General features: G+C 43.0%; 1 protein-coding gene across 1 annotated transcript in view; it reads left to right on the plus strand.

The window, feature by feature from the left end:
* Positions 1–1,688: 1,688 nt before the first annotated feature.
* LOC130846736 (protein FAM169BP-like) overlaps positions 1,689–27,928 on the plus strand; it is a 45,305-nt gene continuing 19,065 nt past the window's right edge. The window contains exons 1-3 of the mRNA XM_057725139.1: positions 1,689–1,786; positions 8,963–9,048; positions 13,339–13,516. Coding sequence (XP_057581122.1) covers positions 1,747–1,786; positions 8,963–9,048; positions 13,339–13,516 — 304 coding nt within the window. The 5' untranslated portion in view covers positions 1,689–1,746. The remainder of the gene's footprint in view (positions 1,787–8,962; positions 9,049–13,338; positions 13,517–27,928) is intronic.

Below are 27,928 nucleotides of genomic sequence, written 5' to 3' on the forward strand. Positions count from 1 at the left end.
GGTTGGAGGGAAGGCCAGAAGATGGGTGTAGGGGGAGGTGCTGTGAATTTCTGACCGTCTGGACTGGGGCACCAGCTAGAGCAGCTCCTGGTCCCCTGTGTGCCCTGAGGGGAGAGGTCAGGCCTCCCGGCGGGTGGGTGGATGGGGCTAAACCCAGCTCTGTTTTTAGCAGGATGAGCCTGTGGACCTGAGATACTGAAGTGGTTTTTGTATCTCTGGTGAAAACGAAGCTGGTAAAACTATGGCGGGAGTGAAGGAGCGGCTTGCTGACCTGGTAAAATCTGAGTTTCCGCATGTGGAGAAGTAATTGCAGTTTTCCTGGCTTTAAAGCGTGATGATCCCCGCAGACTCACGAACCCCAAGGGTCCAGGGACCACCTGGTTCGCAGGCTCATTGGTGCAGCCTCACGTGAGCTCATGGACTTGGAATCTTTATGTTCAAGTATGTGCTTGCTTTCTGGATAAAGGTGAGATAGACATCAGCCCGAAATGGGTCCCATCCTCCCGACTTCTGCATGGGGGAGTCCCATTTAACTGGGTTTGACAGTCTGGAGGAAGAGAGTTCTGGCCAGAAATTCAGCCTCAATTTACATACCTGCTCCTTCTGGCAGTTGAGGTGCCCATGTGGCTGTGTAAGCTCAACTGGTGTCAGGCAGCCACCAGGTTGAGTAGAACCCGACTTCATGTAAGCTAAGAGAACTCCATGCTAGAAACCGAGAGAGTTCTGCTTTCCTTGGGCCATGATGGATGCAGACTGAAGAGCTGTTTGCAGTGACAGCACTGTTTTGGGAGCACGTGTTGGCTATTGTTTGGGATTTCCTTCTTTATTTCCAGTTAATTTGTGGCACTTACTGCGAGTTGGATGTTAAAGTAGAGGAAAACAGCATCCTACAGACAAAGAGATGTCATTCTTACCAAGGGACTATTGGTTTTTGGAAAACAGAGAAGCTCCAAGGAAAATATTGCAAGTGTCAAGGATGTCTAGGGATGGGGGTGCTTCTTCCTTGAGGCATCCTAGGGTTTTACCACTGCAGCTTGGGCTGTCTGCACCTCTTTCTACTTCCCTCAGCCCTGAGAATCTCGCTGCGCTTGCCTTGTTGCAGGCTGTGATTTTAAGATGCTTTCCTAGATAGACTGGCTCTGGTGTGGGTTTCTTCTGCCTCCAATTCCCTGCCGGCCAGCTATGCCTCAGGATCCAGGCACCCCATCTCTGCACATCTTCCTTGAATTAAAATCTCCACTCATGGAAACAAAGTTGCTGAAGGCAAGAAGGGACCGAGAACCACAGGGAGGCTGATGCAGATATACTGCAAACCAGATGTTTCCTTCTCCCTGGCAAAGAGGCGCCCAAGTTCACAGGGCATCTGGGGAAGTGTTTTCCTCTAAGGAAGACATCTGTATAGAAATGGTAGCCCAAGTAATGCGATGTGACAGTTGCTATGTCAACTCGCGTATTTTTCCCTCCCCTTAAATTATTGACCGGCTCAGTCAATGTTGCATAAAAGTCATGCAATGCCTTGGAATGTGTTTATGTGCTGTCCTCTGCCAGAACTTTTCAGCATTTTTTTCCTACATGTATTTTGCTTTGGGGAAGATGGCCTGTCACTTTGGTTTAACTGTGCTTTTTTTGGGGGGAACCACATATTTCTTAGATTTGTAACGGGGCAGTGGCGGCTTAGACTCCGTGGGAGCAATTGGGGGAGGTGGACCTGAAGCACCTTCGGTTGTGATTGAAGAAGTGTAAACCATGGGCCAGTATGTGAACAACTTGCAGTTATTGTGGGAAGGTAGGATGTGTGTGTGTGTGTGTGTGTGTGTGTGTCCGCGTGTATGTGCACATGCATGAGAACTCCTCCCTCCTTGGTTCCTAGGATGCTATGGGGCACAGACCTTCTCTGTCTCTGCTCAACTCAGGCTGTGTATCCAGCCGCTGGCTGGCCACTCTGACCTTGCTATCTCTAACAGGCACTTCAAAACTGAAACCCTCACGCCTCTTCCTCATCCTCACTTTCAGCTAGTGAAGGCACCTGCATCCTTCTGCTCAAGCTTGAGAGCTGGTTGCCACCCCGCTTCCCCTCCCTCTTCTGCCTTAGGACCAGTTTGATTCCCAGGTGGTCTTTTCTGCCCCCGAGCATCTCCCTCCCTGCCAGCACAACTGCACTCAGCCCTTCCTCCTTTCTTGGCTGGATCACTGAGCCTCCTGTTGTCGTCCCTTGTCTCCAGCCTCACCCACACCTGAATCCAGTGTGATCCTTCTCAAATAACCTTTTTTTCCCTTCTTAATTTCAAAAAGACTAATTCTTCCCACCTGAACATAACCCAACTGTTCTCTTTCTAAACCACCACTCTGATCATGTCTCTCATTGATTGGACTCCTTCAGAGACTTATTACAAAGTCAGTACCTCAACCTAGTCCCCAGAGCCCCTGGCATCAGAACCCAGTCTGGCTCAGGCCTATTCTTGGAACTCTGCCTCAGCCCTTCCAGACAGCTTGCTATGGTCTGAATGTGTCACCCACAAATTTATATGTTGAAATCCTAAACCCATGGGATGGAGCTGGGAGGTGGGGCCTTTGGCAGGTGCTTAGGTCATGAGGGTGGAGCCCCCTTGAATGGGATTAGTGCTCTTATCAAAGAGACCCCCCGAGGGCTGCCTTGCCCCTTCTGCCACATAAGGACACAGTGAGAAGTTGGCCATCTGCAACCCAGAAGGGCTGTCATCAGAACCTGACCATGCGGGCACCCTGAGGTCAGACTTCCAGCCTCCGGAGGTGTGAGAAGTAAATCTGTGTTATTAGAAGCCACCCAGACTGTGGTGTTTTGTCAGAGCAGCATGAATGGATGGAGACACAGTCCTTGAGTGGGTGCCTGATGCTGCTCACATCTTGGGTGCTGGTCATGCTGTGTGTGGTCCTGGCCTGGTGGCCTGTCTCACTCCTGCTGAGCGGTGTCTTCTGCCCTGGACCCCTGGAGCCAAGCACAGTGCCTCCACCCCAGTCTCGAAGTGCAGAACGAGGTCCACTGCTAAGGTCTTTCCATGCCAGCCTCGGCCTCTCCTTTCTCGGTGTCTTTGCTTGTCGCCTCCTCATCTCTTCTCTCATCTTCGTCTTCCCTACTATGCCACCTTTCACGGAGCCTGGGTCCAGCTCTGTCCTGTGTCCCTCTGTCCATTCTTTACCTGGCACATAGTGGTTAGAGCAGGGGCTCTGGAATCATTGAGACATGGTTCCCATCCAGTCCCAACGTTGCTGTTTACAGGCACTTGACCTTGAATTTTTTAACCCCTCTGAGCCTCACATGAAAAAAAAAGTTATCCAGATGCTTGGCGGATGCTTGGACATGTGGTTCCGGTGAATATTATTACTTTAAAACAGTAATCAGGTCGTGTCCCTCTCCTTCTCCGAAGCATGGTGGCCACTGATGGTCTGCAGGGCATGGTCCCCAAGGCCTCCCTGGCTGGAGGTGCTTCATGTCCCAGGCACTGTCTCCTCCTCCAAGTTGTGTCTTCAGCCAGAGTCTGAATTTAATTCCTCCAGTGGATTTATCATGTGCTCTGTACTAATAGCTGCTCAGCATGGGGATTGGATGAGCACCACATGCTTCAGAATGGTGACCGCTGCAGGGTCCTGAGCCAGTTTGCTGCCTCCCCCATCCCTGGTGCTGGGCAGATGAGGAGGGGTGGCAGGCACGGCCACATGAGCCACTGTCCCCTGCCGGACATCGTGGACCCATACAGTGCTCCTCCTTGCCGAGCTGGACGGTGGCCTTCTCGGGGCAGCTCCCCAGTGCCACCGCCCATCCATCCAAGGTGACGGTTGATAACCAGCCCTCCCTAACCTGTACTGTGGAAAAATCACATTTAGTTTAAAAAAATGATTGTTTTATCGATTGACTTAAAAATACTTAAATAAAAAAAGATTTAGCTCCATTAAGAAATCTTCGGCAAGATGAAAGGTTTAAAAATCTTGCTGGGAGGTTCTGGGCAGGTGAAAGTGTGTGCCTTCATCAGGCGTGATGTGTCCCCACAGCCCTGGGAGGAGGAAGCGAGGAACATGATGGTCGGCTTAACGCTCCCTGGTGGGAAAGGACCAGTCATGAGCGAACGTGGTGGGTGGGGAACGTGTCCCCACTCATGTTGGAAGGCAGCAGAGACGATGGCAGCAGTCAAGCTGGGGAAGAAAGACACACATTTCCATGCAAACCGGAGCAGAAAGTCTGGAGAGGGAGCTCCCAGGAAGAAACAGTGTTAGCTGGTAAAGCAGCTTCCATTGTGTCACTGACAAAAGCCAGCAAAAAACAAAGGCTTTTCATATTTCTCTGAGATCCCAGAGCAACACTAGAAGCAGGTGGAGGAAGGTTTTGGAAACCCCTGAAAAGCTTCCAACGCTTTGGGCAAAACAGTTTGGTGAAGTGAGCTCTTAAGCCAAACCTGTGTATAACTGCCAGGTGAGAGGATGTTGTGGGCTCCATACAACAGGTGGGGGGCTGGAGGCGGGGGAAGGGGTGAAGGTCACGCAGCCAGTAATTGAGTAAGCTGGAATCTGAACGCCACCTGGCTCTGAAGTCTGTATTCTCCCTACACCAGGTCCATAGAGCTGTATCCAAAGTGCTTTATGTTGCCTTGCTCTCCGTCAGCACTGGTTTCTGTTTGCTGAGATGGCTGTGAAGAGTGAAAGGTCCATGTCGAGATTTATTTTTATGTGCGTGGATGTCCAGTTGTTCCCAGCACCATATGTAGGAAAGACTGTCTTTGTTCCATTGTGTTGCGTTTGCTCCTCTGTCAAAGTTGACTAAATAGAAGTTGACTGTATTTGTGTGGGTCTGTTTCTGGGTTCTACATTCTGTACCATTGATCTGTCTGTTCTTCCACTGGTACCACACTGTCTGGGTTGCTGCAACTTTATAGTAAGTCTTGAAGTTGGGTAGTGTCAGTCCTCCAAGCTTGTTCTCCTTCAGTGTTGTCTTTTGCCCCTCTATGTAAACTTTAGAATCATTTTTGGTGAAATCCACAAAATAGCTTCTTTGGATTTTGATTGGGATCACACTGAATCTGTAGATCAAGTTGGGGAGAACTGGCGTCTTGATGATACTGAGGGTTCCTATTCAAGAATATGGAATAGCTATCTAGTTAGTTTTTATTTGATTTTGTTCATCAGAGTTTTGTAATTTTCCTTCTATAGCTCTTATACATATTTGGATTGTATAAATCTATTTCATTTTGTATAAGCCTAAGTATCTCATTTTGGGGGATGCTAATGTAGATGGTATTGTTTTTAATTTCAAATTCCACTTTTTCATTGCTGGCATTATAGGGAAGTGATGGGCTTTTGTATATTAGCTGTGTATCCTGCAACCTTGCTATAATTGATGTTTGCAGCTCTGCCTCTCCCTTGTGTAAGCCTCACCCAGCTACCCCCACTGCTTGGGGTGCCCTGAGTATGGCCTTGGACTTGTAGGGCTCTGTGCCTCTGCTCATGGGTTACCCCTGCCCTCGCACGTCGTCTCTGCCTGTTTTGAAGCCTTATCCAGTGATCCGGAGTCTGAGCAGGCGAATTCCCTGGGGATCCTTTCCCAAACCCCTCAGCAGAACTGACCCCCTCCTCTGCGTCCTTTGGACCCTGGCTCCCAGCTCGATTCTAGCACCTATCATGTCCTGCCCTATATTGCAGCAGCTTGTTTAGCTCTCTCTTCTCTGCAGGCTGCCATTTCCCCAGGGCAAGGATGGAGACTTACTCCTCAGCCTATGGGGACCTGGGACAGGGCCATTTGTGCATTCGGGAACTCAGTGCCAGGGAGTTGAATTCAGTTCCTCCTGCTGAGCCTTGACGAAGCCAGGCCACTGGGAGTCAGCCTTAGGGACCTCACTGTCTTAACTTGTTTGGAAAACCTTGGGGTGTCATAGAAGAAAATCCGTGACTGGCATCTTCTTTGTGGTCACCTGTCCCTCAGGGGAAGAGGGGAATTAAATCAGTGTAGCGAGGCTGGCCTGTAACCCACAATGCCCCATCAACTGCTGTCACCACTGCTAAGCCTTTTGCAGGGGTCCAGCCTCCCAGGTCCTAGATGGTGGAGAGCCGGAGGATTGTATTTTTCTTTTAAAACTACGGATGTGTGGTTTCCACTTTCTAACTCCAGGAACCCGCTGGCTTCAGGGTCTCAGAAGTGATGCCCGAGGCTGGCTCTGCAGTGCCTGTCAGCCCCCTAGGTCCATCTTTTGTCCTTGCTGAGCTGGAAACAGCCTGTCTCCAAGGGCCCTGCCCCCATTCCTTCTGCCTGTTTCCTCTTGACTAGGTAGCAGGCTTGATCAAAAGCTGCTATTCTTTGGAAGTCTGACTCTTTTTCAAGAGTTGTTTTTGAGGACAGTTCATTTCAAGCCTGTTAAATTTGATCAGACTTCACCTTCATTGTTATGTACACTTAACAGTTTAAGATTAGTTTTGAAAAAAATTCAATCTATTTTGTGACAACTTGTGTGGCTAATTAATGCTCTGCAGTGCACCGTGAAACTTGCAAGGCACCACACAAACACCAAATTGTAATACATTTCCTGTTTGAAACTGTCTTAGTAAATTAAACATCTGTATTACAGTAATACAACGTATTAGTAAATTGAACATTTTATTGATTCGCCTTGTTAAGCAGGAAAATAATACTTATGGTTTTATAACCCTCCTGTAAGTTCTAGTAGATGCCATTTGGAACATGAATTTAGTTGAGTAAATGAAGGCAGATGTCAAGCATTTAATTGGTACTTCTCTCGCAGTCGGCTTTATCTATTTTGGAACTATTGTTGGAGAAGACAGAATTCACCAAGGGTATGAAACTGACAGTGAATTAGATGCTGTTGGTCTTTGGAGAGGAGGGACTGGCTGTGCAGAGTTAGTGCTTGATAATAGCTAATGTGATCACCTGGTCTTCACAGGGTTTTCTACTAAAGTTCCTCAAAAAGCAGAAAGGAATAGGAAAGAAGGTGGTGGCAGCTTAACTTGATTGCCCCACAAAATTTGTTTTAAAGTCTTGAGCCTTATATTAAATGTTCAAGGGACTTTTGTTTTCTACTCTGTGTTATCATTTTCCTTCTACTCTTCAGCCAAAAAGATTTGACTGGGTAGATGTATCTTTTTATCTTGTGGCTTCTGGACCCCTTGGGCTCAGATATCTGGCTTGAGAAGCAGGTATAAAAATGGCAATAAAAGGTGTATAAAAAGATAGCGGAGGAGAACTAAACTATGGTACATTCAGACAATGGAATATTTTAGCCCTGAAGACAGTGCTGAAAAGGATTTTGAGCTATCAAGCCATGAAAAGACATAGAGTAACCTTAAGTGCATTTCACTAAGGGAAAGAAACTAATCTGAAAAGGCTACACACTGTATGACTCCAACTATAAGACATTCTGGAAAAGGCAAAACTATGGAGAAAGGAAAATGCTCAGTGGTTGCCAGGGGTAGGGGGTGGTGAGGAGGAATGAACAAGACAGAGCACAGAGAGTTTTTAGGGCAATGAAAATACTCTGTGTGGTGTGGTAGTGATGGATACATGTGTTGATACATTTGTCCAGACCCATAGGATGTACAACTCCAAGAGTGAACCCTAATGTAAACTATGAACTTTGGGTGATTACAATGTATCAATGTAGGTCCATCAGTTATAACAAATGTACCACTCTCCTGGGGGATGATGATAAGTGGGGTATGTGGGAAACCTCTGTACCTTCCTCTCAATTTTGCCATGAACCTAAAACTTGTCTTCACAACAGTCTCAAAAAAAAAAAAGGATAGTAGAAAACGACCAAGGTGACTTTAGTGTTTTAAAATGTATTTCTAAGCAAGGAAAGGAGAGACAACAGGCGGAGGCCATGACTGGATCTGCTTTGCAGCGGCCCCGTAGGAGGGATAGATTGGCAGGGGAGACTGGGGCAGGGGACCGGGTGGGTCACTGTCACAGTCACCTGTGGAGATGGACCAGCAGGGAAGAACTGATGTGTTAGTTAGCGGATGCTGAGTGCGTCCTACCTGCCCGGCCCTGTGCTGGGTGTTTCACATCTGATCCTCATCGGAACTTGTCAGCCACCTTGGGTGACCAGTTTGGGCGGCTCCGATGAGGAATCTGAGGCTTGGTGAGGATGAGGGTGAACCAGGATCACCTCTACTAAGCAGCAGAACCCGTGTCCAAGCTCAGAGTGGGTGGAATCAACAGCCCTCGGTGACTGTCTAGATAAGAGCGGGGCACGAGTGGGGTAGGAGAGATGTCTCTACCCTTCCTCTCCTGCAGGTCCCAGCCCCAGAGTCTTCTTACCCAAAGACTACCTCTGCCCCCCCCCCACCACCCATGCACGATTTGCTCTATTGACAAGCTGACCCATCTCCAGCCTCTTGGAAAGAGCCCTGAACTTGGAGTCCAGTGGCCGAGGGCTGGACCCACCTCAGCCCTCCCAGCTGCTTGCTAGGGGACTCCCTCTCAGAATGTCAGCATCCTCGGAAAAATGCAGATCACAGTTTCGCCATGAGAATGAAAGAAGAGCACGTAAAAGAAGCCAGCGCGAAGCTCAGCACTGAGGGTAACGAGAAGATGGCTCATTTCATGCCCTTAGATCATGTTGGGTTTGACTAAATTTGCAGAGTTCCAAGTTGTGTCCCGTCGTTGAACAAAATGTAATTCTCACGCATTGAGTTTGTCAGTCTTGGTGTGTAGGCTCTGGAGCGCAACAGCATTGGGGTACATCCTGTGCTGGGGTCAACAACAGGCCGTCTCTGCACACACCTGTGAAGTCCTTTCAGGGGACAGTGATCACTCTGTCCTGGTCAGTGCTCTCAGACAACTCAGCTCTAGAAACATCGCCTGCTTTTCCTGCATGTAAACTTTCCTTTGCACCTTGACCGTGGCTGCATGCTGCCAACACTGCCCCTTTGGTGGCCGGTTGGCCGGGTGCACATCATCATTTTCTCTTGGCTTCCTCTTTAGTTGTGGCTGTTTACGTGAAGGAGTCCTGGTGGAACACTGAAGATGTCCTAAGGACCTCTGATCCGGCAAGAGAAGGTCTGATGAAGGTGAGGCACTGCAAATTTAAGTGGACATTGCACAACAGGTTTTAAAGGTCAGTGTACTTTTTATCATGTTAGTAAGTTAAAGTAGTCTACCCCTGTGGATTCATTTTTTAGGACTGCTGTAGCAAAATGCAACAGACTGGATAGTTTAAACGACAGACATCTGTTAGTTCCCAGTCCCAGAGGCTAGAAGACCCAAATCAAGTTGCTGGCAGGGTTGGTGTTTTCCGAGGGTCGTGAGGGAGACTCTGTTCCGGGCCACTCTCCTACGTTCTGGTGGCCTCAGCTTTCCTTGGCTTATCAGTGCTGTTCTCCCTGTGTCTTCCCGTCCTCTTCCCTCTGTGCCTGTCTGTCTTTGTCCAAATTCCCCTTTTCTATATGGACACCAGTCATGTCGGATTAGGGTCCACCCTAATGACCTCATCTTGACGTGATCATCTGCAAAGACCCTATTTCCAAATAAATCACATTCTTAGGTACTGGGGGTTAGGACTTTAACATCTTTTGGGGGGACACAGTTCAATCTGTAACGCCCCACCAGCAAGCAAAGTAGTAATAAATGGCTATATGCGACAGACATCTGGCTATTGGTAAATCTCTGTTACCTTCCTGAGTGGCCTCTCACATCTTAATTTTGAAAGTTTAATCCACATCATCCCTCTAGTGTGTCTGTTCATTGCATTCCAGTAATGTTTATTGGTACTTACTATGAGGTAGACATCGGGTTAGATGCTAGCCTATGTATTACTGAGACTTTTTACAGGGATTATCTGACTTCAGCATCTTTAAGGTATTTGTTTTGCAGACAAAGAAATTGAAGCTGAGCCACACAGCCAGTAAGTGATTGAACTGGACACAAGTGCTAGTGTCTCTGACGGCAGGCCTGGTGGTCTTTGAAGCTTTATAGAGACCTGGGATGGCAAGGGGGAGGGTTCCTTCTGGCTAAGGATGTTCAGCATCTTTTCATGTACTTATTGGCCATTTGTATATCCTTTGGGGGAAAGTATGTATTAAGATCCTTGGCCTATTTTTTTAATTGGATTGACTTTTTACTGCTGAGTTGTAAGAGCTTTCCTGTGTTCTAGATGCAAGTTCTTATTGCATGTATGATTAACAAATATTTCTCCCCATTCTAAAGGTTGTCTTTCTCAAGTCTGTTTTTTTCCCCCAGCTTTGTTGAGATGTGATTGACATGTAACAACACTGTGTAAGTGTAAGGGGCACCATGCGTTGATCTGGTACTCCACGGATACACTGCAAAATGATTCCTACCACGGTCTTAGTTAACATCTGCATCACATAATTGCTGTTTTTATTTTTGTGGTGAGAACATTTAAGACCTACTCTCTTAGCAGCTTTCAAGTATGTAATATAGTGCCGTGAGCTGCCATCACTGTGCTGTGTGTTAGAGCCCCAGAACTTGAACCTTCTGACCATCCTTCCCTTTCCGCCACCCCCAGCCTCTGGCAACCACCACTCTAGTCTCTGTTGCTCTGAGTGTGGCTCTTTTATGTTACATGCATAAGTGACATCAGGCAGTGTTTATCTTTCTCCTTATTTCTCTCAGCATGATGCCCTCAAGTTCCAGCCATGTTGTCACAAATGGCAGGATGTTTTCAGGTCTGATTTTAATTGACTTGATAGATATTATCTTGGAAAGGGTTTTCTTTCAAAACTAGAGCTTCAGCAAACGGGCGTGATGTACACAGCAAGGCTGCCTAGTACCTGTGTATGTCACTCTCTGTAGATGAAGCAGGTTATATAAGCAGTTGGGTGTTCTGAATCCTAGGAAGAGTCTGATTGTCTCTTTAAATATACATATATGTGTATATATATACATATATGTATATATATATAAATATGCATATATTTCAGAACAAGGGTGGTCACTTCCTTTGTGTATCAATTCTTCTAAATTTAGATGAGGAAAACCCTCACATTTTCTGAAAATTTGGCTTATGTTGTCAACAGAAAGAAACTTGTATGTTAATTCCACTTAATGAACCAGGTTATAAAGATCTATCTGCCCCAGCTGTATGTGGCGATAATTTCCCTCTCCATTTATAGAATTTGGGGTCTTGACTTTTTTTCTTTTAATTACATTTTGTTTCTTAGCCAGCTCTTCTTCACCAATTACCAAACCAAACCAAACCAAACAAAAAATCAACTTTCTTAGTGTTCTTTCTGTTAATATAATTAGTGGTCCTAATTGAGGGATTAGAACTAGATCATAGTTTTGTGTTTTCAGAAATGTTTCTAAGTCAGAATCACATGTCACACTTTTTTCCCCCCTGTAATGAAATTGAACAAATTAAGTGCATTTTCTTTTTCTCCTTTTTTCTCCTGCCAGTTTTTGATTGGATATTTCCCTTCTGCCAGATGCAATCTGTTTTTCTCTTCTGACTTTCTTCTGAACTTTTTGGTTTTATAAGTTGAAAAATATAGCCTCCCACATCACACCCTCGGGTTTTGTGATGAACTAGTTATTCTTAAAGTCTGCACTTGATTTGGCTGCTACTGTCTGAGATACAGAATTGGGGTGGCTTCTCAGAGTTAAGCTGGTGTGGCTTTTGCAAATCTTTTTCTCATCTAAGATTTGGCTCCAGATGAAGGTGAAATATTTTGCATTCTGGGCCAATTAATAAGTGTATTGGCACTAAATACTTAGTGTCATGTGCTGGAGGGCTGCAGGCAGGCTTATGTTTATTATTGGAGCATTTGAAAAACATACAAGTGTTTGAGAGACCACTTAGGCAATCTTCTCCCTTGACTAGTGAGGAAACTGAAACTGAAAGGCATATGCGAGTTGCTGAAGCTCTCCCAGCAAATCTAGGCTGAGAAGCCACGACCACAAATGATGATATTTAAGGGTCAATATTGAATATACAACCAAGCATCCATATTTATATCAAACCTCCCTGTCCCAAAGCTCTAATGGATGCAAATGCAGAAGGGAGCCACTGGCTGGGCTGCAGCAGGTGCACTGGCCTGGGACTCAGAAGTCCTGGTCTGGTGTTTCGAACCTGCCTGCCTTTGACAGAGCCCTCGTCCAGCTGTCTTAAGGCTTCCTGGGAACAAGGCAGGGAAAGCAATACGTGTAATTGCTTACCCTCTTTGAGCAAATCTTTTTCTCATCTAAGATTTGGCTCCAGATGAAGGTGAAATATTTTGCATTCTGGGCCAATTTCCTCACCTATAAACCAGGACCTCCCTGGTGGGTGGGGAGAAGTGAATGGTACCATGTGGGTGACCAGTCTCAGCCCAGGTAATACTCTTGCTGATTTCATGGTGCTTCATAGGAAGGGACGACAAACACCCACGCCCGTAGGCTGTCACACGGCAGTGTTGTCGGAGTAAAATCTAATAAAACAATACTGTCACTTTGTCACTAGCTGATGGGTATCATCTCAAGCGCCACATTTTAGCAGTTGCTTGTGGTTGCCCGGAGGACTGCATTTAGGAGGGTCCTGAGACCATATCCAGGCTCAGCCACAAAGAGTGGGGATTGATTGGTTACATCTGCTGTGGGTGCAGGAGTGGGAGGCCTTCATTTATGCCACACCCGTGCCATCCGTGGGCTGTACCAATGCAGAGGATATGAACAGGCAGGAGCAGGAAGTCATTTTGACTTGTGAATGATAAAGCCCTTTTGTGGGCCTAACCTTGACCTCAATATAGTTTCCTCAGTTGTCATGACATTGCCGTGGGTGAGAGATGGTTGCATTTGGTAGCTTAGCTTGGGCCGGGCCTTGAGTCCCAGTAACGCTCTGGGGTTGGGACTCTAGTATGTGCTCAAAATCTGTCACAAGCCACTGCACATCAGTTGCGCTTGCTGTAGCAAGTGTACACCAATAAGAAACCCTGATTGTTTAACCTCCTCCTGAGGGTCACAGTTCTGGGGCTGTTGTTAAACATGGCAGACTGGGTTTCTCTCGGGACACATCCAGTGTTTCTGCTGAAATGTCGTGCCTGGAGGTAACCCCCTGTTTCACTCGTATGTGACCGAGTGTTCTCTGTCTCCGCACATTCCGCGTCTGTGGTCCTGGAGACGTAGGAGGCCCCTCTGGCCCCGCATCTCGCTCCTGGGGGCCAGTGGCGTGAGAGGTCAGGGGTGGGAAGACCTCTGTGAGAAACTGTGATCCGCATTTTGGATCTCGCGCGTGAGAAGAACTGTGTGGCGGGGGAGCCCACACCTGGCCCCCAGCATGGGGGTTGACTCCAGGCCTAGAATGTATTGTGTCTGGTTTTCCCCTCTTGCCTCCCTTAGATGTTCTCTTTGTTTTTTCTTCAAAGGTTCAGTCATTTGGGGAAAGGATTGTGCTTTTCATTCTGAACGTCGTTATTTTTGGAAGACTGGAGAGGAATTTGGATGACGATGACATGTTTTTTTTACCTCACTCTGTGAAGGAGGAGGCTAAAATTCTGTGGAGGGATGGAGCAGCTGTTGGGTTTTACACAACCAAAAGGAAAGGTAAGGGCCACGCCGTGTGGGGCCACCGCCCCTTCAGGCTTGGGGGGCGCGGCTCCTGGGTGTCTGCTCTCCTTGGGAGACTCCCTGAGCACAGACGTTACTTGGAGACACTCTTCTGGCACGAGAAGCATCACTAATTCAGCTGTCATGTAAATAAGCCCAAGGTATGCATTTCATTTTCACCGCGTTTCTCCTTTTACTGGCAAACAGGGTGAAAATTCAGCATGGCCCTTGGAGTTTCAGGCAGTGCCATGCCCCCTGCTTAAAATACGTGTTGCCGTTAATGGTTGTAAAATGACTTTGCAAGCACACTAATGTTACCAATTAGCTGTCAGGAAAAATACCATTGCTAATAGCTGACATGTGGTGCAAAGGAGCACTGGATGCCAAGATTTATAGACATTACCTCAGAAGAGAGGGAGGTTGGCCACGATAGCGAGGTTCAGATGAAATCCTGGGGCTTATTTTTAGGGGCTGTGATGAACAGGGAGTGCGAACTTGTACTATTTTGTCTAAGCGATCAGTCTCTTCTTTAACCCTGCTTTCTTTAATAGCTTCTTTGATTTTGAAAGGCTGTCAGCATCTCTGACCCAACTGGTCCAAGCCCCATCATCTAATTCTTACAAAGTTCTTAATTTTAGCAAAAGTAAAATTTCCAAGTACACCACCATGGATATGCTGTTGTCTGAGTGAAGTGTTTTTTTTCTGGGAATAAAAAGGCTACAATTGTGGTTTTGAGCTGCATTCACATTGTGTATGTGTTCCAACTGCCCAGGATGGAGTAAATCTGCATTTCATTTTTTTTCCCTCGGTGGGGTGGGGTTCCCACACAAACAAGTCATGGAATTCATTATTTGTCAGGGTCAGTCATAGAGGCTGAAGTGCCTGTGTCTTCCAGCTCCTTGGGTCATGAAAGCCCTTTGTCCTTTGATTTTCATGTACTGTATCACTTTTGGGAGGTCCGTGTTCTTTGGTCATTTAGATAGACCAAGGGATCTGGAGAATACTCGAAATGAAGTATTTTTGTAATTTCTCTTTCTTTGGAGATTCATGTGTTGTCATTTTCTACCGAACGGCTTGTCTTAAATCTGTAGCAAAATCATTTGTGCTGTAGATGTCCTACTAATAGTAACAAAAACTGTTCACAGATTCCAACTTGATGTGTGAGAGCCACAGCTCGAGGGCAGAAAGAGCTTGACCTTGGTCTCGACAGGTGATGCTGTTGCCCCTGGTGGCAGTGATACCCCAGACTTTGTTCTGTGAGGTGTGGCTGCCTCATTCTTCCCAAGGCAGACCCAGAACCTTGGAGGGGAAGGGGGACACTAAGGTGCTGAGTTGAGGCAGATCAGACTAGGTGCTTGGATTTCTGCCTCCTCCTCATTTCTGACAGATTCCATGAATTTGATGGAAAGTTCTCTGAAGCTGCTTATTAGGACTCGTTTCAGCCATGAGCTAATTTTTTAAAGTGGCAATTGACTATTAGTTACTCAATGATTGAGTTAGTTTAAAAAGTATCAAGTGAGTAGAAAATTAAAATATAAAATATACTTTTCAGGTCTACATTGCTTATTTCTAGATTAGCTTCTTTTTGGGGAGACAGAATAAAAGTATTTCAGTGGAATAATTATATAGACCTTGCCACCAGCAATGTTTGAGAGTTCCAATCACTTCATATCCTTGCCAGTACTTGGTGTTGTATTTTTAATTTTAGTCACTCTGCAAGATGGGAAGTGGTATCTAATTTTGGTTTTAATTTGCATTTTCCTAATGATATTGATCATGTTTTCATGTGCTTTTTAAAAAAATAATTAATTAATTAATTGGCTGTGTTGGGTCTTTGTTGCTGCACATGGGCTTTCTCTAGTTGTGGCGAGTGGGGGCTACTCTTTGTTGTGGTGCGTGGGCTCCTCATTGCCGTGGCTTCTCTTGTTGTGGAGCACAGGCTCTAGGCGTGTGGGCTTCAGTAGTTGTGGCACATGGGCTTAGTTGCTCTGTGGCATGTGGGATCTTCCTGGACCAGGGATCAAACCCACGTCCCCTGCATTGGCAGGCAGATTCTGAACCACTGCAGCACCAGGGAAGCCCTCATGTGCTTTTTTGATGGTCATATATCTTCTTTGGTGAAGTGTTTGTTCAAATATTTTTGCCTATTTTTTATTGGGTTGTTTGTTTTCTTATTTTTGAGCTTTGAGCATTCTTTATATGTTATAGATATCTGTTCTTAATCAGGTATATTTTGAAAACATTTTCATTTTGGTTTAATGATTTTTTCAAAGCAGAAGTTTTAAATTTTAGTGAAGCCTAATTTATCATTTACCAATTTTTATTATAATTCAGTTCAAAATATTTTCCAGCTTACTCTGTGATTTGTATGGTTTCTTTAAAAGTGAGTTTTAAATTCCTGGATATTCATGAGCCCTTCCAGATGTTTTATTCTTTGTTGATTTATAACTTAATTCTGTTGCAACATGATAATACAGTCTGTAACATTTTAATATTCTGAAAACTACTAAGAGTTGTTTTATGGACCTGTTTATAGTTTATCTTGGTAGACATTCCATACGGACTTGAAAGAGTGCATATCTTGTAGGTACTGGGTTTCATGCTTTGGAAATATTGGTTAGGTTAAGGTGATTGATGGTGTCATTAAGATCTTCTATATGCTCACTGATATTTTTGTCTAATTCTATGACTTTCTGAGGGGAATATATTAAAGTCTTTATGATTGTGGATTCATCTCTTTTAATTCTATCAGTTTTTACTTTGTGTATTTTGGAGCTTTGTTGTTAGTCACATATAATTTATAATTGCTATATTTGCCTTGTGTATTGACCACTTTGTCATTATGAAGTGTCCCTCTGCTTGTCTCCAGTAACAGCTCTTGTTACGAAGTCTATTTTGTCTGTTATTAATACAGCCACTGCATCTTCTTATGCTTACTGTTTGCAAAGAATATATTCTTTCTGGCTTTTTGCTTTCAGTCTATGTCTTTATATTTAAAGTGTGTATTTTGTTGACAGCTTACAATTCGGTCTTGGATTTTAAATCTAGTTTTAATAATCTCTGTCTTTTGATTGGAATATTAGTCTACTTACATTTAATTGTTGATATGGCAGTACTTAGATCTTCTCTGTTGCAATTTGTTTTGTGTCTTCTGTTTCTTTTTCTCTGTTCCTCATTTCCTGTCTTCTTTTGTTTTAACCAGATAATTTTTATTATTCCACTTTAGTTTCTCTCTTGGCTTTCTAGCTTTATATTTTTGTACTTTTAAAAATTGTTGCTCTAAAGATTACATATGAATTTTAAACTTAAACTTATATTAACTTAGAGTGAATACTGAATTACTTAACGTAAAATAGAGAAAACTTGAAATAGTGTATTTTTATGTACCCATCATTTTATTTGTGTAGTGCTACTGTTGTATATTAAATCTGTTTGTTATGAACCTCACTACTGACTTATAAGTTTTTATTTAAGTAGGTATATCTTTTAAAGATGTTAAGAAAAAATATATAGTTTAAAAATATTTAAACTGTATATTGTATGTAATGGTACATATTTACCATTACAGTTTTTTTTGTATAGTTCTCAGTTGCCCTTCAGGCTAAAGTACTTCCTTTAGCTTTTTTTTGTAGTGGAATTGCTGGCAATAAATTCTCTCAGGTTTTGTTTACTGAAAATGCCTTTATTTTATTTCACTTTCATATTTGAAGTGCTGTTTAGCTGGATATAGAATAGTTAGCATTAGCTTTTTTCCTTCAGAACTTTGAACAGGTTGTTCCAGTGTCTTTTGGCTTTCATAGTCTTTGGTGAAAAGTCAGCAATTAATTCCTTGTTGTTCCTCATACATAACGTGGCGTTTTTCTCTGAATGCTTTCAAGACTGTCTCTCTAGCTTTTTTGTGGTTTAACTGTGATGTGTCTAGGAGTGATTTTATTGATTTTTAAAAATCTTTTGGGGGTTTGTTGAGCTTTTTGAAACTTTAAACAAATTTGGGAAGTTTTTGGCCATTATTTCTTCAAATTTTTATGCTATTTCTCTCTCTCTCTCTCTTGCTCTCTCTCTTTTCCCCACCCTGGGATTCCACTTATATGTATGTTGGGGTACTTCATATTGTTTTGTAGGTCTCTGAAGTTTTGTTCATTTTTCTTCAAACATTTTTCTCTTTTTTGGTTGGATGATTTCTGTTGATCTATATTCAAGTTTATCTGCCATCTCCAAACTACTGTTGAGCCTATTTAAAATTTTTAGTAGTTACTGTACTTTTGAGCTGTATAGTTTCTATTATACACAGTTTTTATTTCTCTGCTGAGATTATTTATTCATTGAACATATATTTCCCTTTAATTAAAAAATTACTTTAATTCTTTGGACATATTTGTAAAGCCATTTTGAGCTCTTTGTCTGCCAAATGCAATATCTGGGCCTATTTAAAATCAGTTATATTAGAGTGACATCAGCAACATGGCAGAGTGAAAAGCTCCGTTTCAGTCTACAACCAGTAAAACATCTACAGCTCAACAAAGGTGCCTCCTCTCAACACACCAGGATGCCAGAGAATTCCACACATCTGTACATTTAAAGGTAAGTGGACTGGAACACACAGGGGAGGCAGAACTGAGGGAGCTGCAGCCTGGCCATGGAAGCTGAGCCCATAGGCCCAGAGAACACATCATAGCAGAGGAGGCAGTGAGTGTAACTCTGGCCTCCCAACCGCAGGGGTGCTGGCAGCCGCAGGTAACTGCAGCAGCAGCAGTGGGGCCTGAGACCCCATTCCTCCAGTCACCAAGGCGCTCACAATTCAGGCCCCCTAGTCCTCCACACACAGTGGTGGGGTCTGCGAACCTTACAAACTGGACATAGTAGAGGCACCTGTGCAACCCCTGTTCCCCCCCACCCTCATTCTTCCCCTGTGACAGCAGAGTCTACAACTCAGGGGGTCCTGGATACCAGGGAAGAGCCCACCATCTCAGTGATATTGGCAGTAGGAAGGCATCAGTGACCCCTGGAGACACAAGAAACAATAATGAGGACATGAGGATGCACCTCTGATGGAAGTGGTGGAGAGTAGAATGTGCCAACTCTCAAACATGAGGGAGGCAGCTCAGGTATGGAAAACCATTAACTTGTGCTATATCACCACCTACTGGAAAACAAAAGAAAGACCTCTGATTTGTAACCTGTTGAATCGTTAGAATCAAGAGGAAAGATATTTGCTACTTTAAATGCACTGGCAGAGGAACAACTCATCAAGTGCCACAAAGAACCAAAGTAACACCATACCACAAAAAAGAAAATGACAGTTCTCCAGAAGCCAAATTTAAAGTCATGGAATATTGCAGTTTAACTGACAAAGAATTCAAAATAGGTGTCATGAAGAAATTTATTGAGCTATGAGAAAACTCAGAAAGGCAGTTCAGTGAGCTCAGGAATAAAATTAATGATCAGAAGGAATACTTTACTAAAGATATCAAAACTCTGAAAGAGAACCAAGCAGAAATTCTGGAGCTGAAGAACTCAATAAACAAGATAGTGAATGCATTAGAAAGCACTGGAAATACATCAAACCATATGGAAGAGAGAATTAGTGAGCTCAAAAATAGAAATCTAGAAATGATGCAGGAGGGAAGAGAAATAAGATATAAAAAATGAGGAAATTCTACGAGAGCTATCCAGCTCTTTAAGAAGGGTGCACATGAAGATAATGGGTATCCCAGAAGGATAAGAGAGGGAAAAGGCATCAGAGATTATTTAGAGAAATCATAGCTGAGAAGTTCTCAAACCTGCAGAAGAAACTGGATGTACAAGTCCATGAAGCTAATAGCACACCTAATTGCCTCAATGCAAAAAGACCTTCTTTAAGACACATTATATTCAAATTGTCAAAAGTCAATGACAAAGAATTTTAAAGGCAGCCAGGGGAAGAAAAGGATGGTAACCTACAAGGGAACCCATAGAGGCTATCAGCAGATTTCTCAGCAGAAAGTCTATAGGCCAGGAGGGAGTAGAATGACATTCTTAAGATACTGAAAGATAAAAATTGTCACCCAGGAATACTTCACCCAGCAATATTATCACTCAGATATAAAGGAGGAATAAAGACTTCCCCAGATAACTAAAAACTGAAGGAATTCATCAACACTAGATGTACCTTACAAGAAATGTTGAAAGGAACTCTTCTACCAGAAACAAGAAGGTAAAAGGACACAAAATTTTGAGTAAGGTGATACATAGAATCAGAAAATTGTAAATCTTTATCAGAATAGATTTTAAACATTTTATTATAGCATAAAGGTTAAAGGGGGAAAATCAGAAAAAATAATTATAGCTACTTCAATTTGGCAACAAACTCACAACATGAAAAGGGGTAATAAGGGGAAAAGGACAGAAACCCTATAGGTAAATGATGATAAGATGATATCAGCAGAAAAAGGACTATTTTGTCTGTGAGATATTTATACAAACCCATGGTAACCAGGAAACATAAATCTAGAGCTGAGACATGAAACATAAAAAAGGAGGAAACAGAAAAACATCATAGAAAACCACCAAACCAAGATGGCATGCCGAAACACACAGAAAAAGAAATAACAGTGATATAGAGAAACCAGAAAACAAAAGATAAAATCACAATACTAAGTCCTCATTTATCAATAATTACCCTAAATGGAGTGAATTCACCAATCAAAAGACACTGAGTGGCTGGATGGATTAAAAAACAAGAACCAACCATATGTTATAGGAGACTCACCTCAGCTCTAAAGACAAACATAAGCTAAAAGATGACACTCCAAGCAAATGGCAGCCAGAAGAAAGTGGGTGTAGCCACACTCAGCAGACAAGATAGACTTAAAGCCAAAAAAGGTAACAAGAGACAAAATGGACAGTATATAATAATAAAGGATTTTTTATATATAATAAATAATGCATTTAACATAGGAACTCCAAAATATATAAAACAATTATTAACAGACTTAAAGAGAGAAATTGACAGTGACACAATAACAGTAGGGGACTTTAACACCCCACTTACGTAATGAATAGATCATCCAGACAAAACGTCAACAAGGAAACTGAGGGCTTAAATGAAACCTTAGACCAGGTGGGTTGGATAGATTTGTACAGAGCCTTCTATCCAAACGCAGCAGAATATACATTCTTCTCAGGTGCATATGGAACTTTCTCAAAGGTAGGCTGTATGTTGGGACACAAAACACATCTCAGTAAATTTAAGAAGATTGAAATAATGTCAAGCATCTTTTCTGATCACAGTGGTGTGAAACTAGAAATCAACTACAAGAAGAAATCTGGAAAAAAATCACAGATATGTGGAGACTGAACAACGTGCTACCAAGTGACTGTTGGGTTGATGAAGAAACCAAAGGAGAAATAAAAAATTACCTGAAGGTAAATTAAGATGAAAAGGTGATGTACCAAAATTTATAGGATGCAGCAAAAGTGGCACTAAGAGGGAAATTTATAGCAAAGCAGGCCTACCTCAAGATAAAAGAAAAACCTCGAGTGAATAATTTAAACTTATACTGAAAGGAACTAGAAAAAGAAGAACAAACAAGGCCCAAAGTCAGTAGAAGGAAAGAAATGAAAGAGGAGAAGTAACAACAAATACTACAGAAATACCAAGGATTACAAGAGAATATTGTGAACAACTATATGCCAATAAATTGGACAACCTAGAAGAAATGGACAAATTCTTAGACTCATACAGCTGTCCAAGACTGAATCATGAAGAAATAGAAAATCTGAATAGACTGATCACTAGTGCAGAGATTGAAACAGTAGTCAAGAAGCTGCCCCAAAGAGAAGATCACAACCAGACAGCTTCACAGGTGAATTCTACCAAATATTCAAAGCTTTAATGCCTGTCCATCCCAAACTCTTCCAAAGAATGTAATAGAAGGGAATGCTTCCTAACTCATTTTGTGAGGATAGCATCATGCTGATGTAAAAATCAGACAAAGACAAAACACACACACACACTGATGAACATAATTGTATGTCTATGATGAACATAGTTCAATATCTCTGATGAACATAGTTGTAAAAATTCTCAACAAAATATTAGCAAACAAAATCCAACAATACATTAAAAGGTACATACACCACGATCAAGTGGGATTTATTCCAGAGATGCAAGGATGGCTCAACATATGCAAATCAGTCAGTGTGATATAGCACATAAACCAAACGGAGGATGAGAAACATATGATTATCTCAGTAGATGCAGAAAAAACAGTTGACAAGATTAAACACCCACTTATGGTAAAAATTCTTAATAAAGTGATGTAGAAGGGACGTCCCTCAACATAATAAAGGCCATATATGATAAACCCACAGCTAACATTATACTCAGTTGTGAAAAACTGAAAGCCCTCCCTCTAAAATTGGGAGCAAGACAAGGGTACTGACCCTTGCCACTCTTATTTAACACAATGTTGGAAGTCCTAGCCAGGGCAGTTAGGCAAGGAAATGAAGTAAAAGGCATCCAAATTAGAAAGGAAGAAGTAAAACTATTTGCAGATGACATGATTTTACATATAGAAAACCCTAAAGACTCTACGAAAGAACTATTAGCAATAATAAGCGAATACAGTGAATTTGCAAGTCAACATACAAACCTGTTTCTATATGCTAACGATGATCTAGCAGAAAGAGAAATTACGAAAACAATACCATTTACAAGTGCAACAAAAAGAATCAAATACCTAGGAATAAATTTAACAAGGAGGTGAAGGACCTGAAATGGAAGAAGACACAAATGATTGGAAAGATATTCTGTGCTCATGGATTGGAAGAATTCACATTGTTAAAATGTTGATATTACCCAAAGCAATCTACAGATTTAATGCAATCCCTATCAAAATACTAAGGATATTTTTCACAGAAATTAAACAAAAAGGATTTCAAATAGCCAAAGCAAGCCTGAGAAAAAGGGCAAAGCTGGAAGTAGCACACTCCCTGATTTCATAGCTATGGCAATTAAAACATCACAGTATTTGCAGAAAAACATACATAGGTCAATGGAATGAAACTGAGAGCCTAGACGTTAACACATACACCTACAAACTATTAACTTACAATAAAGGAGCAAAGAACATACAGTGGGGAAAGGACAGTCTCTTCAATAAATGGTGTTGGGGAAACAGGACAGCCACATGCAAACGAATGAAACTAGACACTATCTCATGCCATACACAAAAATCAACTCAAAATGGATTAAAGACTTGAATGAAAAACCCGAAACCATAAAACCCCTAGAAGAAAACATAGGCACTACACTCTTTGACACTGGTCTTAGCAATATCTTTCTAGATATGTCCCCTCAGGCAAGGGAAACAAAAGCGAAAATAAACTGCATCAAACTTAAAAGCTTCAGTGCAGCAAAGGAGATCACCACCAACAAAAGGAAAGGATGACCTACCAAACGGGAGAAGATATTTGTAAATGTACATCTTATAAGATATTAATATACAGAATATTTAAAGAACTCATAAAACTCAACAACAGAAAAATTAACAACTTGATTGAAAAAATGGGCAGAGGTTCTGAGTAGACATTTTCCCAGTGAAGACATACAGGTGGCTAACAGGCATATGAAAAGATGTTTGACATCACTAATTACTGGGGAAATGCAAATAAGAACCACAATGAGAAATCACCTCATGCCTGTTGGAATAGCTGTTATCAAAAAGGCAAGAAATAACAAGTATTGGCAAGGTTATGGAGAAAAGGGTCCCATACACTGTTGGTAGGAAGGTAAGCTGGTGCAGCCAGTATGGAAAACAGTATGGAGAGTCCTCAAAAAGTTAGGAATAGAACTATTACCTGGTCCAGCTATCTTACACCTGAGTATCCAGAGAATACGAAAACACTAATTCAAAAAGGCATATGCACCCCTGTGTTCATCAGGGCATTGTTCACAGTCACCAAGATGTGGAAACAGCTTAAGTACCCATGGCAGATGAATGGATGAAGAAGATATGGCATGTATACGCAATGGAATACTATGCAGCCGTAAAAAGGACAAACACTTGTGGTTTCTGACAATATGGATAGACCTTGAGGACATTATGCTAAATGGGATGTCAGATGGAGAAAGACAAATATTGCATGATTTTTTTGTATGTGGAATATAAAAACAAACAAAACCCCCCAATAAGTGAATAAACCAAACCTAATGAAAACAAACACCTAGATGTGGAGAACAGAGTAGTGGTCACCACCAGGGAGGGAGCAGAAGGGGGAGGGTGAAATGAGTAAAGGGATCAACTGTGTGGTGACCAATGAAAACTAAATGTTTGGTGATGAGCACAGTGTAGGGTATTCAGAAGTGTAGGTATATTGTTCTACGTGTGACACATAATGTTGTAAACCAGTGTTACCTCAATAAAAAATACATCTAAAGAAAAAAGAAAAAGATAAAATCAGTTATGCTGATTATATCTCTTTTATTTTTACCCTGAGTGTGGTTCACGGTTTCCTGTTTCCTTGCATGTGTTAGTTGAAGACTAGACGCTGCAGATATAGTGCAGCAACTCTGACTCTTTATGTATGTGTTTGAGCGTTTTTGATCTGGGAGGTGTTCAGCTTGCCTGGCTTCAAATCACAGACTCTGTCTCCTTTGATATGTAGCCAATGACATGTGTTGATATGATGCTCATGGCTGCTTCTGTAACCTGGCCCTTAGAGGTCTTCCCTGTGCCTGCAAAGTTGATGGTCAGACAAAGATTTGAACATGGAGGTTGCTGACCTCTGTAGTTTCCTTGCGTCTACTGGTTTTGGGTTCTGTACCCTTACCTGTCAAACCTATTTGGGTTCAGTTTTCTGCCAGTTGAGCTGCCCAAATTAAGGAATGTCCTTGGTTAAGAAAAGCATCAGACTCACGAATCTGATCCTGGGTAGTTCCATCTTTCAGGGGGCGCTATCTCTCTGGTTTCTGACTTCTTTCGGTTGGGTCCCCTGGGGTCCTCTTCACTCATGTGTAGATTGTTGATGAGCCAGGGATTTGGGCAGTTGCTCTGAATTAGGGTTTCATTCATTCTGTGGTTTCCATGTTGCCACTTCACCTTTAAATTTCCAGCTACTTTCCTAGTCCCAAAATTTGATCTTTGATCCCTTTAGCTTATAAGGCTGCAATTTTTCCCACCAGTATTTTCTGTAGCCTTGGGGGTTGAGTTATACCGTGTGGCCAGTAAGCTGCACATTCACAGGTTTCATTTGCAATTTTGTGAAATTAAAATTTCTTCTGGTTTCCATGTGCTTTTGAATGCCTTATGGTATCTGGGAGTGATTTTTTAAAATTTATTTTAAAAATAGTTATTATCTGTGAGACTTCTACCACCATCATCTGATGGGGACTCTGTCCAGGGATGAATCATAGAAGTTTACTCCTTGCTTTCCCATCTCCTTCTGTAAGTGGAGAGGGGGATTTGCTTTGATGAATTAAAAAACGGTTGATATTAGCACCATGCAGGTAAACTAAGCAAAAAATCACTTACGTGGTGAGTAGATAGAATTTACAATGTTTGATGATTTTACACATATGGTTTTTACACATAGGGTTGGGGTTAAAAAAATCACTGGAGAATACTTGTGGTGTAATTGACTACAGGAGGAGTTTATAGTTCACAAGTTCAGAACAGTTAACGGTGTCTCTTCAGTCATGGCCCTGTCCTTGGTGCTTGTCATAGCGTCGTGTGGTGGCGTGCTGATACCTAGATTATGGGCGTAGCACATGGCAGGCTTCCCAGCTTTGCAGCAGTACAATTTCTCTTCATTAGTTTAGATCCACATGATTCAGAATATCTGTTAATTTAGTTTCAGCTAGGCTGCAGCTTATAATTTCATTCTGTGCGGAAAAGAACATGTGCAGATTCATGGCAAAAATCGAATCACAGAGGGCAGGTGGCACCTATTTAAGAGTACACATTGTTTCTAAGCCCATTCATTTTTGTATGTGTGTGACTAAGTATTATTTAAAACATTATCAGACAGTAAAATTGATCTTTTTCTTTTGGCCTTTCTGTTCTGTGAATTTTATAATCACAACCATAATTAAAATACAGGATAGTTCCACCCCCCTCCAGAACTCCTCCTTGTTCTCGCCTTTTCCACCCCGTCACCCCCACCCACAGCCCCTGGCAACCACTGATCTGTTCCCTCTCAGTGTGGTTTTGTCTTTTCTGGAATGTCATGTAGTGGAATCACACTGCGTGCAGCCTGTGAGACGGACTTTTTTCGCTTTTTCCTGATGCCTTTGCGACTCACCTGCATCAGCATGCCTGTCCGTAGTTTGTGCCTCTTTAGTGAGAGGAGAGTGTTCCGTTTTGAAATGAGTGGGTGCCTTGGTATAGAATGAGCGGGATCCTTTCAGGTAGACCTCTCTCTGGAAACATTTGTTAATGGGCCGGTTTGAGTTTCTCCCTTCATTTGATGGTTTTATAATTGCCTTTCTCGCAAAATATTGACACTTTAGTTGTTTCATTATTTTATGCTGAAATTCTCCCTGGGTAATCAAAATCAGTGGGGTTTTACTTTAACTTTTGCCCACAAACCATTAGTCCACAAGACTTAGCATTTAAGGGAAGAAAACACTGGATTGGTAAGGGCGGAGTTGGCCAGCTTTAGGCAGAGCTAATAAGTATTTTGCTTTTGTATAAAAATATAAAAAGAACAGCTTTGCATTTCAGATTCCTGAAAGCCCAACACTAATGCAAACCCTGGAAACAGGAGCGGCACTTGAAAGTGTTCCATGAAGTGATTTGCCATCTAGACAAGCGTGTGACCTGTGAGATGGCTGTGATGCCCTGAAGAGGCCTCCGCTGCCCTGCTGGTCACCAGGGCCTTCTGCTCTCCCCTCCCACTGATACTCCATGTCCCAGGCCACTCCTGCCCTGTTGTCCCCTTCAGGCCATCTTCTGGACTTTAGCAGAGACCTCAGCGGCACAGGTGGAGTCGTGGGAGTGGGGAGTAGGTTCAGGTACCGGCTCTGCCGTCCGATGTGAAAGGGGTTGCAGTTGCAAGAAAGAGGAGGGCTTGCAAGATGGGGTGTTGGAAGGGTGCCGGGGAATTCATGGAGGGCACACCGGCTTCCTGTTCTGGGAGGCTCCACTCGCATCTCTGCAAGCCAGCTTGCTGTGCTCACTCAGCGTTTCCTCTTCCTCCTAACCTTGACTGCAGGTTGCCATGATGCCCACCCGGCTCTATCTGTACTGCTTTAAAGGCCTGAGACCTTTTCTAGTCCTAGTTTCACTTCATTCAAAGCCTCTTGAAAGAATCAGGCTGGTCCAGCTGGCCTGTGGATCGAGTTCTTGTGGATCATGGGTCCACCCTGGTGGGCAGGCTTTCGCAGCTCTGATATGGTCACCTAGCCTCAACTCGGTTACTGGGGCTGTGGTAGGGGCAGTTTTAAAAAAGAATCGTGGCTGAGCAGACACCCCATAATCCTCTACGGAAGGATGCAGTTGATAAAGTCTCAGCTTGGGCTGGAATGCCTGCAGTCAGGACCACCAGGCAGCCCTCCGTTGCTGCACAACGGATAACGCGTAACGGATAGAGTGTTCCAGAAACACAGTCTGTGCTGCTAAGGGGTCCTGAGCCACAGGAGTTCTCGGGCTCTGCCCCAGACCTCCGGCACCAGACACTCGGTCCTGGAGTGAGGCCCAGCAGCCTATGTTGTAACGAGCCCTCCAGGCAATTCTCGTGTTTTATTCTAGAGTTTGGGACCCGCTCACCCAAGGCATGCATTTTCAGTGGTAGTTTCTTTTGCTTTAAAAATTGTTTTCTATGTTCTGTGTGGTATGAACCGGGTAACATTCAGGGTCCAGTGTTACGTTAAACTGAAGCAGTTCTTTCTCCTGTAATTTTTAAGTGAGATGAATTACTGATACAAATTTTCTTATGTTAAACCACCTGGAATAAATCCAGCTTGGCCAAGATTATTTCCTTTAAGCAAAGCAGTTTTTCTTCGATATTTAAAAAATGAATCTAATTTTATGGCACCTTATAAATAAATTCCTGGTGTAATAGTCAAATATATAGAAAGAAATGATACTTTTTAAAGAGGAAACAATATAACTAAAGCTTATCTCCAAGTATATCTTGTTTGGGGTGGTTCATGTTAATGCATTATTTTCAGTTGTTTTTGAGAAAAGATGGTTATTATAGAAATAGGATTCTAAATACTTAGTCTTGCTTGTTTAAAGTGATGTTTTTTCTGGAGCAGGCATTGGCAGCTATGGCCTGTAGACCAAATTCTGCCCGTCGCCTGTTTTTGTAAATAAAATTTCATTGGAACACAGCCTCACCCATTCGTATTGTCCATGGCTGATTTTGCACTACAGCTGCAGGGGCGAGTGGTTGCCTCCAGAGCCTAACGTATTTTCTACCTGGCCC

Source organism: Hippopotamus amphibius, chromosome 2 (genome assembly GCF_030028045.1).
Source record: "Hippopotamus amphibius kiboko isolate mHipAmp2 chromosome 2, mHipAmp2.hap2, whole genome shotgun sequence".
Classification (NCBI taxonomy): Eukaryota; Metazoa; Chordata; class Mammalia; order Artiodactyla; family Hippopotamidae; genus Hippopotamus; species Hippopotamus amphibius.